At 36.2% G+C, this 14153-nt stretch overlaps 1 protein-coding gene across 1 annotated transcript; it reads right to left on the minus strand.

The window, feature by feature from the left end:
- Positions 1-1317: 1317 nt before the first annotated feature.
- LOC105464349 (lysophosphatidic acid receptor 4) lies at positions 1318-12212 on the minus strand. The gene is made up of 3 exons (XM_024787553.2): positions 11910-12212; positions 8644-8745; positions 1318-5171 (listed from the first exon to the last, which is right to left on the minus strand). The coding sequence occupies exon 3, from the start codon at positions 5090-5092 to the stop codon at positions 3980-3982; it is 1113 nt and encodes a 370-aa protein (XP_024643321.1). The 5' UTR covers positions 5093-5171; positions 8644-8745; positions 11910-12212; the 3' UTR covers positions 1318-3979.
- Between the last annotated feature and the right edge of the window lie 1941 nt (positions 12213-14153).

Consider the following 14153-nt stretch of genomic DNA (forward strand, 5'->3'; position numbering starts at 1 on the left):
TCCATGCCTATATGAAATGAGAATACAGGCTCCCAGTCACTTCAGGTGGTTTTGGAAAAGAGGGCTGTCTAGAAGCAGGTGGTGTATGTTTTGGACTCAGCAGAACACAAAGTGAGCTCAAGGGAGCAGGACAAGAAAGTCTGCAGTGCAGAAGCTCCACCTCAAGGCAAGAGAGGCTGAGGCTTGACAGATGATTTACCATTTACCAGGACAATCATGTTTTCCCATCCTGACCCTGCTTCAGACAGTCATTTGAATTAAACAGACTCCTTTTCTAAGATGCGAACACCAGAAGGTTAAAACCAGTCAAGGAGAGAAAAATGGGGGATCAATCATTCACACCTTAATGTAAATCTGTTCAGCCTGTCACTGTCTTGACAGAGCTTTATGTGTTGTGTTTTTGTTCAGGAAGAAGCAATATTTCTGGAGAGGGTGGGAAAAGATGTTGGAGAACACAAAGACCACAGGAAAAACAGGTAGAGAATGTGAAGTTTGGGAAACCAAATTAAATATAAGGTACAGGGATTGGGGGTGGAGAAAAAAGGTAGAAGAGGGCAAATAGGGATATGAAACCTACAGCTTCTGTCCCTATGTTTCTGGGGACCTGGCCTAGGACATCATTAATGGCAAAATTACTCTAGTTTCAAATGTAGCCTAGGGCTGATCATGCTAGTCATGATCAGAAAATGCAGAGTTTGTTGTCATCTCTTGGGGAACTAACACAGCATATGGTGCTTGAGATGCTGACACTGCCATCCCTGAGAGTTAGAGGCATGAGAATGATGACCAGAAATTCCCTGTCTTGCTACCTCGAGACCATCACCTGTTCTAGGTATTAATCTGTCAGCCACTTAGGTCTACATTCATCTTATTGTTGTCAGATGATCTGTTTGCCCTGGCTTTTCCCAGGGTTCCCAGTTGTCCTAGAATATTTTGTCGAATCCTAGAATTAAAATCCAAAGTCAGCTTGGCTAACAATCCCAAATAAATCAAACCCAAGTTAGAAAAATCAGGAAAAGAGGTCATTAGTCTTTTATCTTGATCCCTGAAAAGTTACCCAGGAATTTGCCATTTGCCAATTTTGCATTGGTCTTCAGATAGCCTCAGAAATGAATTACTGAAATTAATTTGAGCAAATATATTCCAATAATTCCTTTTTGAAAAGATGGAGGGAAGATAAAGAAGATATGCCTTTGGGTGGCCAAAAATAAAGGAAGTTGAATAATTGATCAAAGTATAACTGCTAGATAATTCAAATATATTTTATTACATTTAATAAACCTTTAAAATCCAAGTTGCAATTATAGCCATAAAATTGCTTTTCCTTTCGATGTAACATAGTCACTTTTATATTTAGTTATACTTTACATTTTCTTGGTTACATTGTTAATGTGACAAGTTTTATTATTAGCAATTTATATTAACTATAAAAATGGAAATTTAAAAAGTGAAATATAAAAAAATTAAAACTAAACATGGAAATTACACAACAAGAAACATTTAATAATATATTTTATTTCAACTTAGTTAATATCCCATTAAATGGTTTGGTGTCATAATCATAAAATTTTATAATGTTAAGAAGCAAGGGCACAAATAAACGTTCACATATATTTTATACTTACAAGAAACGGAAAAACATGAATACTGAAATAAACAAAAGATTATTCATGCTTCTATTACTGATTTCATCCTACCATATAATCTAACAACTGAACTTATCTTAACCTAATTGTATTTAACTGAACCTAATGCCTTATGTATTCCATCTATAGCCTCTTTTCATAAAACTATATAATGCATAATTACTTTTAGGACTTTCATTGGGAAAAAGTAATGCCAGTTTTAAGAATTTATTTTTACTATTATTTTAGCATTTTTTCACTTCATTCCTAACCCAGACACAGATTTTACAGTTTTTAAAGTTACATTACGCTCACAGATTTTTACTTAAAAATCTCAGTATTTTTAAGTCTGCATATCATCAGAAAGAAAAACAAGTTAATGAGTTTTAAAAATTTGCTTATTGTTTTAGAAGTTTTACTTTTTTGTTATTGCTCTGTGCTTTATAAATGTTTAACCACTTTCTGGCACAAGTTCAGCAACCTACAGGATACATTGTTCCTGGAAGTTTTATTTTAAAATTCTTAGCATTTTTAAATTGTCATGTTATCCAAATATTTTTAAAAGTGATTAATGCACATTTTAAAAGATTTTTGTTGTTTTTCAGGGTGTAACATTTAATTTTTTTTGTTGTTGCTGCTGCTGTGTATGTGTGTATATGAGGGTTTATTTCCACTGCTCCTGACTTGAGCAAAAGTGTAGCATCTTTCAACTCAGAAGTTATATTTACAAGTTTTAATATTCTTAAATATCCACTTTAGTTTAAAAAATAGTAAGAGTTTTAAAGATTTTTGTTGTTTAAGTAAACTATAAAAAATGTTTTCTTTTTTGTAGATTTTAAAATACTGTTTTTAATTGCTTTTAAACTGGGTGTCAGTTTAGCAGCTTCTTAGTTGCATTTTGATCCAAAGCATCATATGAATGTTACAGTGTTTTGTAACTTTTTCAGATGTTCAGAAAATGCAAATTCTAAATTTTGTTTGTGCTCATTTTGTTTGTTTTATAGGAGTTTGATTTTTGACCTTTTTTTCCCACAATTTGCTCCTAACCAGGAGATGAATTTAGCCACTTTGTAGCTGCAGTGTGCTTCAAAATTTTATGCAAATGACATAGTATTTTTAAATTTACAGAACCTCAACAAATGGTAATGAAAGTGTTACAAATTATTTTTGAGGTTTTTTTTAAGTTTTGTTTTTCTTGGGGTTCTGTAGTTTTTTTGTTCTGATTTGGTTTAGCTTATGTGCTGGGTTTTTTTTTTTTTTTCGATTTGCTTCCAATCTAGGGGTACAAATTCAGCAGTTCCTGGCTATATTATACTCCAAAATTCAATAAGAAAGAATAAGTATTTTCAGGTTATGTATCTCTACTCCTCCCTCCAAAAATGATTAATTCAGTTTTTAATAAATGTTTTTGCTTTATAGTTTGATTATTTGTATTACTTTATTTTTTTCAATTTGCTCCTGACCTGGGCACAAATGCAGCCCCTTTCTGGCTGTGCTGTGCTCCAAAGTATAATAGGGAGGATAAAGATTTTATAGAACCTAGTTTCCCAAAATGAAGATAACATGACTTTTTAAGAAAAAAAAATGTTGTTGTTGCTCCAGTTTTTTATTGACATTTTATTGTTTTAAGTAATTTTCCAGCTTTTACCTGCCAGACACATATTTAGCAGCTTTCTGGCTTTGAAGTTTGACATGAAAATTTTAATGTGGTGTAAAACCAATGAAGTTTTTAAAACTCACACTGCTGGTGATTATAATTGTGTAAATCCCATTAATTTTCTCTTTCTTCCCACCCACGTACATGCCAACACAATTTATTCTCTGTTTTCAAAATGCACATAACATATTTTACCGATGACAAAAATTTGACACATTTCTTATTAATAATGTTAGGCTAAAAATATTCTTGTGCTAAAATAAACTCAATGACAATTCAAAAGAGAAATAAAACTAGCATATATCAGTAGTAACACAATTTTTTTAAAATCCCTGAATTTGTTCTATATTTATAGGTCCAACCTAATTACCAAATATCACTGGAATGGAAATACCTTTTTGAAAGTTTCAAAGTCATCTCTATATTATCAAATGCCACTGGCCACATGGATAGTGTGATACAATGAAATTCCAACCAAGCAGGAGAGTTTGGCAATCCATCTTGGTGGTTGTAATTAGACTTGACCTATAATTACTGAACAAAACAGCAATAAAAACTGCACAGTATACCTTCAAACAAATGTATCTGACTGGATTTGGTGCATTGTTCTCAGTATCATTAGCTTCAAATCTTTAGTTTATAGCATAGGAAAAATTATAGGAGAAACCATATCTGGACCTGAACACAGTTCTCATACCTAAAAGGTGGATTCTAGCATTAATTCACCACCATTATTTGTTGTTTGATCACTTACTTCCTCTTGAATAGCTGGAAGGGAAGGCTTTGTGGTCAAAGGTGTTTCAGTCTTAAACAGGGACTCCATTCTGATGTGGGTATTGACGTAGAAGGACTTCTGAAAGGACTCAAGCGTGAAGTAATAGATGAAAGGGTCAAAACAACAGTTCAGAGTTGCAAGACACAAGGTGATTGGGTACATGATCTTTGCAAATCTTTCCAAAAAGCAATTAGTAATAGCTTGTGAGCGCACCAGTGCATACAGGAAGAGGACAGAGTTGTAGGGTACAAAGCATACCACGAATACTGCCATATGTACTGTGATCATTTTCAGAACTTTTTTCTTATTGGTACCAATTTGAGATAGAGTAGCAGGCTTACGAAGAGTTCTCAGCACCACAGAAGAGCAAGAGACATTCAATATCAGAGGAATGATAAACCCAACAACTTCAATAAATATTGTGATCTTCGATAAATAAGTCTTCCAGACACGTTTGGAGAAGCCTTCAAAGCAGGTGGTGGTTGCATTGTTGACATTAGTGGTGGAAAACAAAGAGGCTGAAATACCACCACTGAGGACTAGGATCCAGACACCAGCACACACAATGGCAGAATTCCTCCTAGTCCTAATAGTACGAGATCGGAAGGGATAGACAATGGCCAGGAAACGATCCACACTAATACAGGTGAGAAAGAGCATGCTGCCATAGATGTTGGTAAGGAATGCAGTTCCAGAGATCTTGCAGAGGGTGTCACCAAAAGGCCAGTGGCGGTTGAAGTTGTAAAATATTTTAAAAGGTAGGGTACAGACAAAAAGCAAATCAGAGAGGGCTAGATTGGTGATAAAAATAGCAGTCTCACTTCTCATTTTCATGCGGAAACAGAAGACAAACAGAGAGACACTGTTGGTTATCAGACCCAAGATGAATACAACACTGTAGACAGCACCATTCAGATTATACTTGAAGGAATCATCAACAATGCAAGTATTATTGGCAGTAGCATTGCCCAACCTGGGTCTGAGGCTTGAATTTGAATCTTGGAATTGGAAGTCAATGAATCTTCTGTCACCCATGGACTTTTTTTTCAGGAGGCCTGCTGGCTGCAGGGGTTCACCACTCTGACACTAGGGACCGGTAGGAAATATTTTCCTCCTATGAGAGACAAGATGGAACAAATAATCAAATTTGCTTTTCATATATGATTTCTGTGTAATAAGATATTCTGTCCACCCAGAATGGAAAAAAACATGCACATTCCATTTGGTTTGACAAGTATTTTTTGAACATCTATCATATATCTAAAGATACTATAAGAGTATGTTGTAGGAGCAGGAAAGCTCACACTCAATACAATAAGTGCAATACTATAGCATTGCAATGAATGTGAGGAAGGTGTGGGTCAATCAAGAGTCCAAAAATATAAAACTGATAGTTAAAACAGAATTTATGGGACTGCAAAATCTCTAACATTAAAGTCAGGCTTTATTCACTAGGATCGGCTTGAACTTATCTTCTACAATAAGTACTGCCAGTACAATTATTTTATTTGGGAAATGCTTTTATAATAGAATCCTTTTCCCTTCTGCCCAAAGTCCCTCCAGTCTGCCCACTAGTGATCCTTTTACGCAGCATGATTCTAGCTCACTGGCTGTATATTATTTTGTGATTCTCAAGTTGATATATTTCAAATAGATCTCCCCAGTTTTCCATTCAGATGTTTTATGATTTCAATCATTTTATTTTTTATTTGCATTATGTTTAACTGACAAATCACAATTATACTACATTTATGTAAGTACAAGGCGATGTTTTAATATATGTATACTACATGAGGTGATTATGTCAAGCTAATTAACATATCCATCCCCTCACTTCAGTTTTATGTTCGTGGGAACATATACATTATACCCACAGCAAGCAGCCTGCAAATGCCTGACACTTCTGCTCTGCTGCTCTGAGTAATCAAACTTTATGGGAGAGAAAGGACAGACAAGAAAGCATTACATTCTCAATCCTGAAGAGAGGGCATGGGAAAACTGCCACTATGGCCCTATTCATAGCTCCCGTTGCTTGAACACACAACCACCTTTGCCGTCTAGAAGTGAGGGTGTGGTGCTGGGACTTAACACAGCATTAGAAGCAAGGAGTTCTATTTCTGACTCAGACACTGGTTCACTCTGTAACTTGGCTATACTCTCTCTCTTCCTTGTATAAACTTTACCTCTAAGCCTCACAGCTAAAGCTAGGAAGACTCAATAGGGCTTGTGAATTGCTTTATGAGCTGGCCAGTATTTGGCTCTACCTAACCACAGAGAAACATTATATAAGTTTGTTTCCTTCTCTTTTCCTGAAACAACTGTAACTTTATATTTCTGTCTCTTTTTGGTACCCTGAAGTTCATATTAGGAACACATCCTTCTAGTGTCATGTATACCTTGTACCTCAGAAAGCACCCCCTTGAGTTTCAGCCTTAACTACATAATTTACTCAAACAGGACAATCCAGGAGTGCGCCCTCAAGGTAATATCTCCCATACAGGTATGATTAAAAAACCAGAAAGGCATTTGGCTTTTGAGATGATTCTGAAGAAGAATCAATATTAGCCTCTCTTCTTACTGGCTTCCTTTCTTTTGACTAAAAGAAACAGTGTTTCTATCTGTTAGATCCTCCTAAATAGCCAACATATTGTGCACCAAATGGAGACAAAGGACGAACACTTGAGCTTCAGATGAGATGAAGAAGGAAAAATATATGCTGATGCAGTTAATTACATTTTCCACTGCAAGAAGCATTAAACTACTGTCTTCTGCAAACCTCTGCTGCCAATTATTCTGACATTTAATCACCTAAGGATGTCAGAGAGTGTTGGATAGCTGCATTTTTATTGACAATGGACAGGAAGCAGGTACCTTGGAGGTTGACCGGAAAGAAATCTGACCCTCAACTTTTAACTTCGATCTACACATGGAGCTAATTCAGAGTGGCCACAATTGTTTCCTCTTTTTCAAAAAAAAAAAAATTCCTAATGATAGTAAAATACAAGTAAACCATGTTTGGGGTCCTTAAGGCTCCTGTAAGAAGTAAAGTTAGCCTTTTGGCCCTATAAGGATGAATAACCAAATCACTTTACTTCATGAAATGCTAAACTTTCAGATGATACATTGAAAACAAAGCTCCAACTTCTGGCATAAATATTCCTAGTACGCTAGAAAAGCTGACTTGCTTTTTGTCCCTACAGAGGACAGTCCAGAGCTCAGGAAGACAAGGCCTTGAAGGCAGAGTATACTAAAATTATTTTTGCTTTGCTCCACTTTTAATAAGCGCAGGCCAGGTCAGAGTGCTTCTGATCCCCAGAGCATTTCCTTGTTCTACTCTGGTCAAAGTTTATGAAAGTTGACACAATAGTTTTCAGAGGAAGATGAAATCTATTGTGTTCTTATCTATAGATACTTAGCAGTGAAGCAGATTTAAAAATACACAAATGTTGTGAAAATACAGCTCAAAACAATCCTGCTGGAGCAATAGGGAATATGTTCAGACTGTTGCTTCTCAAATCAGTGGTTTTTAACAGATAAGACACCTTAAGGAAATTTTCTTAGTCAAGTCACAGGCATAGGTCACAATCATGCAGGTTTTGCATCAATGTTCCCATGCATTGATTGATGCTTTGTAATAGTTTTTAAAACAAAACCTAACTTTATGGCATTCCATATGGAGGGAACCATAGATAAATATTTCACTCAAGAATGGAGTTAGGAAATTGATCTATATCAACCTCTTTCATTTTGGATGCAACAAATATCCTTTTAAAAGTGACTTATCTACATCTAATCTGGTTTTCACTAAGATTATTAAGGCTGCTTTGTCCCTCCATTTTATTTGAGGAAAACAGGAAACTGATATGGGCCTCAATTTTATAAAATCCTATTCTCAGTGATTAACTTGATATTTTTTTCTTTTCATCAAAAAAGAAAAAAAATACTTCAGTCACTCATTAACACTTCACTTGATAACACAGTCCAATCTTTGGGAAATAATGTGGTCTGGTGCTCAACATGATGGGGCCAAAGATTGCATCAGCCCTACTAAAGTAGAATTTTCTATAGTACTTAGTTACAGAGTAAGTCAACTACAGGTAAATTGCTCAACCTAATATTATAAAATTGTCTTGAGCCTTGAGACTCAATATCTCATCTCAGCAGAAGCCCCAAATCTTTTGGGACAATTTTTGGGTGTTCCCAAAATAACTCATTTCCAATTTCTGTAAGGGTCATATATGCCGGCCAGGATTTTGACATTATTCCATATATTTGAACAGGCAAATCAGTTATCAGTTTGGACACCAATTCATGTGATATACTTGGACACTGAACCTGGTAATAGCAATAAAAAGAGTCTCCCATATCTAAAGGTAAATCCCAGTGGCAGAGAGGGGTTGAGCTAAAGAATCAATATTCATCTACATCAAAATTGCCTGGATTACAACAAATTACAATTCCTCCATCCATTCTGGATCTTCAGATGATACAATCTTTAATAAGTTGGAACTATTTGTTACAACAAAGGTAGAAGAATTAAATTAGGAATTTGTAGAGAAAGTTATTATCAGGAGGGTAGGACTCACCACATTAGTTCGAACCAAATCCTGGTACCAATTTTATCTAAGACTGGAATAACCAATGAGCTTCCTGGAGGCACTGTAGTTAGAGATTTCCTCCAATGGGTGCTGTGAAATAGAAATAGTAATAATAGTGTGCCATAAAGAGAGCTAATAGTTTTTCAATAAAATGTATATTTTCAATAAAATGATCTTATAAAAGATCATAAGATAGAAAAAGCATTATGTGATATAAACCAGAGTAAATGAGACCCAATAAATTTTAAAATAGTATTTACATGCATTGGATTTCATTATTACAGAATTGCAGATAACAATGTATTTTCCAACCTATCACTGCTGTGCTGTATTTTGTTAGTAGTACTGACTAAACCCTAATGCATAAAATCCACATGTGGTAACCTATAATCATAAAGACAATGAGTGACAAAAGACATAAAAATACTTCCCTCCACTTCCATAAAGTAATGTGTTACATTAAAAATACCAAAACAAAGGAGAATTTTGTTTTGGCGTGAACTAACGTTGTTTTTTTTTTCTTCTTCTTCTTCTTTTCTTGGCAACAACTGTTACCATTGGGCAGGTCCTTCATAAGGGAAGAGGAAAGATGACTGGAACAGCAGGTGGAGACTCCACTGTCTTGTTTTTTACCTACACCCCACACAATTTCTCTCTCCACTGAACTACAGTGATATGATCAAGGCTTCGATTACTGGGTATTAGCACACTGACTGACAATCACTGCACCTTTACCAGGATGTCCCAGGCCTACCCAATATAGCATGTCTGTAACATCTCCAATTCAAACTCTGCACAAAATATTTGTATAGAACCAGAAATACTCTGCAATGGAATTCTTACAAGTAGCAACTGCATTTAGAATTTACCCACTACAGTGCTTCCACCTGTAAAGTAGAATCATCCCCTAGTTCCAAACTTACACTATTGTTACATCTCATCCTTTTCTAAACAGAGGTAGACTAAAACAAAGCAAACTGCTAAATAGTATTACGACTTTCCTGAAATGATTTTTCTACAATCTAAAAAACCAAAATAAATAAAATGATTAGATAATTTAAGATATATTGAGATCATCTTAATATTAAGGAGAGTTAGTTTTCACACTCCACCAGAAATCTGTATTCCTGGAATGAAATGAATATTATTTTATTGGTTTATTGTAAAGGAAGATAGAAGCATTAACATTATTTTATGCCTCTCACAGTTGATAAAGATTATACAGAAAATTTTTTATTCAAAATCCAATCAAATTAGGAAGTTCAAGTACCCAGAAGTTTTTACAACTAATATTAATTAAATGTAGACACATCCAGCCCCATCACAAGCACTGTGAGAGCAAGTCACAGTCCGTTTCTGAGTCTCAGTTTCTCTTCTCCTTTAATCTTCGGTTTTGACTGACAGAAAAGCAACCTTCAACGAGTGCCATGCTGGTGGCCTTATTGGCTATTCTCCTCTATCATTTATTTTCACCTGTTTACATTGGCCACTGTAAAACATTTTTTATTTCCTCAAAGTCTGCAAGCAAGGAGGGTCATTAATTTTTGTTAGACTTAATGAAATGATTACTAGATTTATTTGAATATTAGAAATAAATAGTATTAATTAATACCGGAAGCTAAGAATCACAGAGAAAGATGCCACTAATATCCTAAAGTCTTCCAAATTCCCTTATTTTCCTCATCCTCTGTCCTTGTGCTCATTTCAGCAGGCATATCAACTCTAATTGTTAGGTCTCAACCCTCAACCCTTCCCACCTGTTTCCTGGTCACTTCATCCCTCAGAATATGAGGTTATCAGCATACTTCAGGACATAACCATGTAGAATCATTAGATCATTTACCCTATGCATTGTTCTCATAACTGATTATTTATCCACTTAAAGTAAAGGTGGATTCCCGGTGGTAGGTAACCTTTTATCAGGCTCCCAATTTTCAGTACTAATATTCGCAAACACGTTACAGGTTTTGTTCTTCCCTCATCAGAAGGCAAAGGGCAGACTATATATCATGACCACATACACAGACAAAAGGTAACTACACAATTAGGCGCTGAACCAATCACAGCAAGGGCAACAATTCTCACTGCATTTTCCCACAAAGGCAATTGAATAGATCAAGCTTTAGCTAAGCTTGGCCTGAATGTTTCTGTGAGGCATCTTCCTGGTTCTCCCTTTAACTTGCAGAGCACATTCTGAAAGATAGGCCTGATTGTTCCAATAAGGCTTTCATTCTCATCTCTGATTGGCAGGAGATGCTTTAGAATGTAGATGCCATCAAGTTTATCAGGTGAACTCATCCTTCTTGGCAAGAGTGCAACTTTTCATCTGTGACAAGGCAAAGGGTTTTATAATCTATGTTGATGGGATACGATGTTTGGAATTTTGTTCTGAAAAATAAACGTGTTGCAAAGCCATTGGATAATCTGGATCTCAGGTTATTATTATTGTCTTCATGTTAGTCAAGATAAATAAAGATGGTATAATTTTGTAAGGTAGCAAACTGAATAACCGCACCAAGCTCTGAAATGTTCTGACCTTTGAATTTATCTAGTCTTTTCCACACTGAAATAATGATAAATTACATTGCTGAATTTCGTTTTAAAAAGTAACTGAAATACAATATTTATCAACTCAGTAAGACCTTTTTACTGAAAATATTTAAAATTTACAAGAAGAGAGTTTAAAGATGACATATTGATGCATTTGTATGGCAAACAGCAATTAATTTCACATATAATAGCAAATGCAGTTTATGACAGAGTTTTTCATTCAAACATGATTCTTCCTTTATGGGCAAGTTCATAAATTATTCAATATAGCAAATGTCACATTCTCCATAAATCAATTAAGCATCAAAGGCATGTCATGTATAGTTTTACTAGAAGAAACCTCATCATAATACAAGCCACGTTAGCTCACAATAAATTGTAAACCAAAGAAATACAAAGCTAGCCAATATACTTTCTAAATTGTTCTACACTGTGATTTTAAATTAGCTCTTTAGAACAACTGTGTTTACATGAAACAGCAGCCTGAAAATCCTGTATCTCTTCCACGGAAACAATATTATTGCCAAAACAATGGAAATTCTCGTTTTTTACCATTCAACACGAAGATCCTTGTTCAGTACTTCAGAGTTGAAGTCTAACTTCTTTCCTTACACTCTCAAAGCATCAGTGTTTCCACTGTAGTTTGTTATGCTATCCCCCACCCCCAAACGCCAAAATCAAATCTTTCTCAAAGAGAAACTTACCCCAAGAAAGAGTGTGCTAGATGAGAGAATGTGCTGATGCCTGTAGATAATTAACTAATAAACATGTAAATGGGCACCTCGCCCTTTGGAAGTGCATATTTTTATCCATTTTTTTTTTTTTAAACAGGGAAAGGTTAGCCCAGCCTAAAGTAGCAGACTCTGGGCTGCCGCAGCTTCTTACTGCAAACCGCTCATTCTGAAAATGTGAGCTTATTTACATTTATCTCTTTCCCTTTGTTAACGACTCCCTCTCTTGAATGCTGTAGCCCGCATGCCTTTAGCAAACAGGACACAAAAAGGCCTGAAGTCCGAGCTGGAGCCGAGGGCCAGGGGAACTCTTGGGGGTCTCAATAGGAAATGCTTTTCATTGGCTAAGAAGGCATTATTAGGAGTCTAGATCCCGCCCAATCCCCTGTGCTCCATCGTTCCCTTAGTCACCAGTCACTGGACTGAATAAGTTTTTCCTTAAAGAGCATTGCCCAGGAAAAGCAGTTTCACAGTCAAGAATTAATGGCTTAAGTGCCACTTGACAATATAAAAAGTGTCTTTCCTGACCAATTAATCCACAGAGAAAGCCTGTGTGCCTGTCGTTGCTGCAGGACTGCAGAGGAGGAGACAAAATTTCAGACAAGGAGGAATGTTTCAATTACGCATACCATATTCACTCCTACTTGTTTAAAATAATTACAACAACAATATTGATAATAATAAGTAGGGGGCAAGGAAAAGGCAAAAATGAAAGGTACTGTAAATATATTCCTATCACACTGTGCAAAATTCAATCTCACACCATCACAAAAATATGAAGTAAAATTTAATACTATACTCACTTAAGCCAGGTAAGTGCCCCCAGACAGAGATGTACTAGGGTCCCAGAGCTCTGACACCCATCTTCCAAGGACTAGGGAGTGTTCTGTGGCAAAAGGAGGGTCTATACTTTTTGAATAACTGCCTCGCAGTAAGCCTAATTACCACGAAAATTTCAGAGATTTGCTAAAATATAAAATAAATAGCGCAGATGCAATCTATTTATAATAGAGAGTTATCTGCAATTGTATACCTCCTCCTACCTCTCCCGTGGCAAGTTTTTCTTTTCTAATTTTCTACAGGTTTACTGCCTTGGTCATTCACACTTCTTTTTTTTTTTTTTTTTTTTTTTTTTCCTCCCTATATTTTGTCTTTCCCTCTCTCTCCTTCATATGATTTTGCGGCAGAAACCCACTCATCCATCTGTAACTTCATTGTTGGCCCTTCCCCTCTGCCAGCCCACCCCTGCAAGCCTTTTCTACTCTATCTCCACCCACTGCAAACACCACCAACAGCAGCCCCTCCCCCTCCTCTGGAATGAAGTTCTCTGTCCAGGGATAAGGTGCTTTCTTTCTCTCGGCAGAGCAGAGCCCCTGGAGTCTTGGGGGATCCTCTATTTGCTTCAAAACTTCGGTTTGTGTAATTAAGCTGCCTCCAAAGTAGGGCATGTTTCAAGCTTGTTTATTCTCCCTATTTCTTCAGCTCTATTGTGATTCTTCTCACTATCAGTGGAGGCCAGTAAACAAGTTAGTGAGAAGCTGACACTAGCTTTATTACTTGTGACTGGCTCTAAAAAAACACTTTCTCTGTTGCTTCCTCTCCTCCATCCCACCCCCAATCTCTGTTCTTTTTATTCCCCTCTCTGCTTATCTCAAATATGTCTATTTCTGTCAGTTGCTGACATTGTCTGCGTCTTTATAAATGGTCTTTTACCAACTCTCATCTTAGACCACTACTTGGTTCATTTGTCAGTCCACAAGCAAAAGATACATTCTCTGCCCTGTGGTACGCCAGAGTCTAGGTAGAGACACAAAGACACATAAAAAATGTGGGATTCCAAAGGTAAATTTTGAAAAAAAAAAATCAAGGCCGTTATATGGAGATTGAGCTCTGTAATAGATCAGAGGATGCAGATGAAGTCCCATGGATAGGGCCAGGAGGGTTTCCTAGAAGAAGTGGAACTTGTGCTACATTTTGATGGATGATTCAGTATTAAATAAACCAAAAATGGAAGGGGATATCTTTCTAGGTGGGAAGAGCAAAGTGATCAAATGCAGAAGATGTAAAGTGAGAGTAGGTGAGAGGGAGACCAGTTTGTAAAGAGAAAATAAGGGTAAGGAGAAAAGCCTTTGAGAGGAGTCCTTTATTGTAACAACTCAATGCACTATAGTGATTGAAGAGTTAACCTACAGTCATGATCACTGTCTGTCTATATGA

This window comes from Macaca nemestrina, chromosome X, assembly GCF_043159975.1.
Source record: "Macaca nemestrina isolate mMacNem1 chromosome X, mMacNem.hap1, whole genome shotgun sequence".
NCBI classification, from domain to species: domain Eukaryota; kingdom Metazoa; phylum Chordata; class Mammalia; order Primates; family Cercopithecidae; genus Macaca; species Macaca nemestrina.

Bases quoted from the DNA above. Each gene is read 5' to 3' on its own strand.
- LOC105464349 (XM_024787553.2), bottom strand. From the start codon at position 5,092: ATGGGTGACAGAAGATTCATTGACTTCCAATTCCAAGATTCAAATTCA.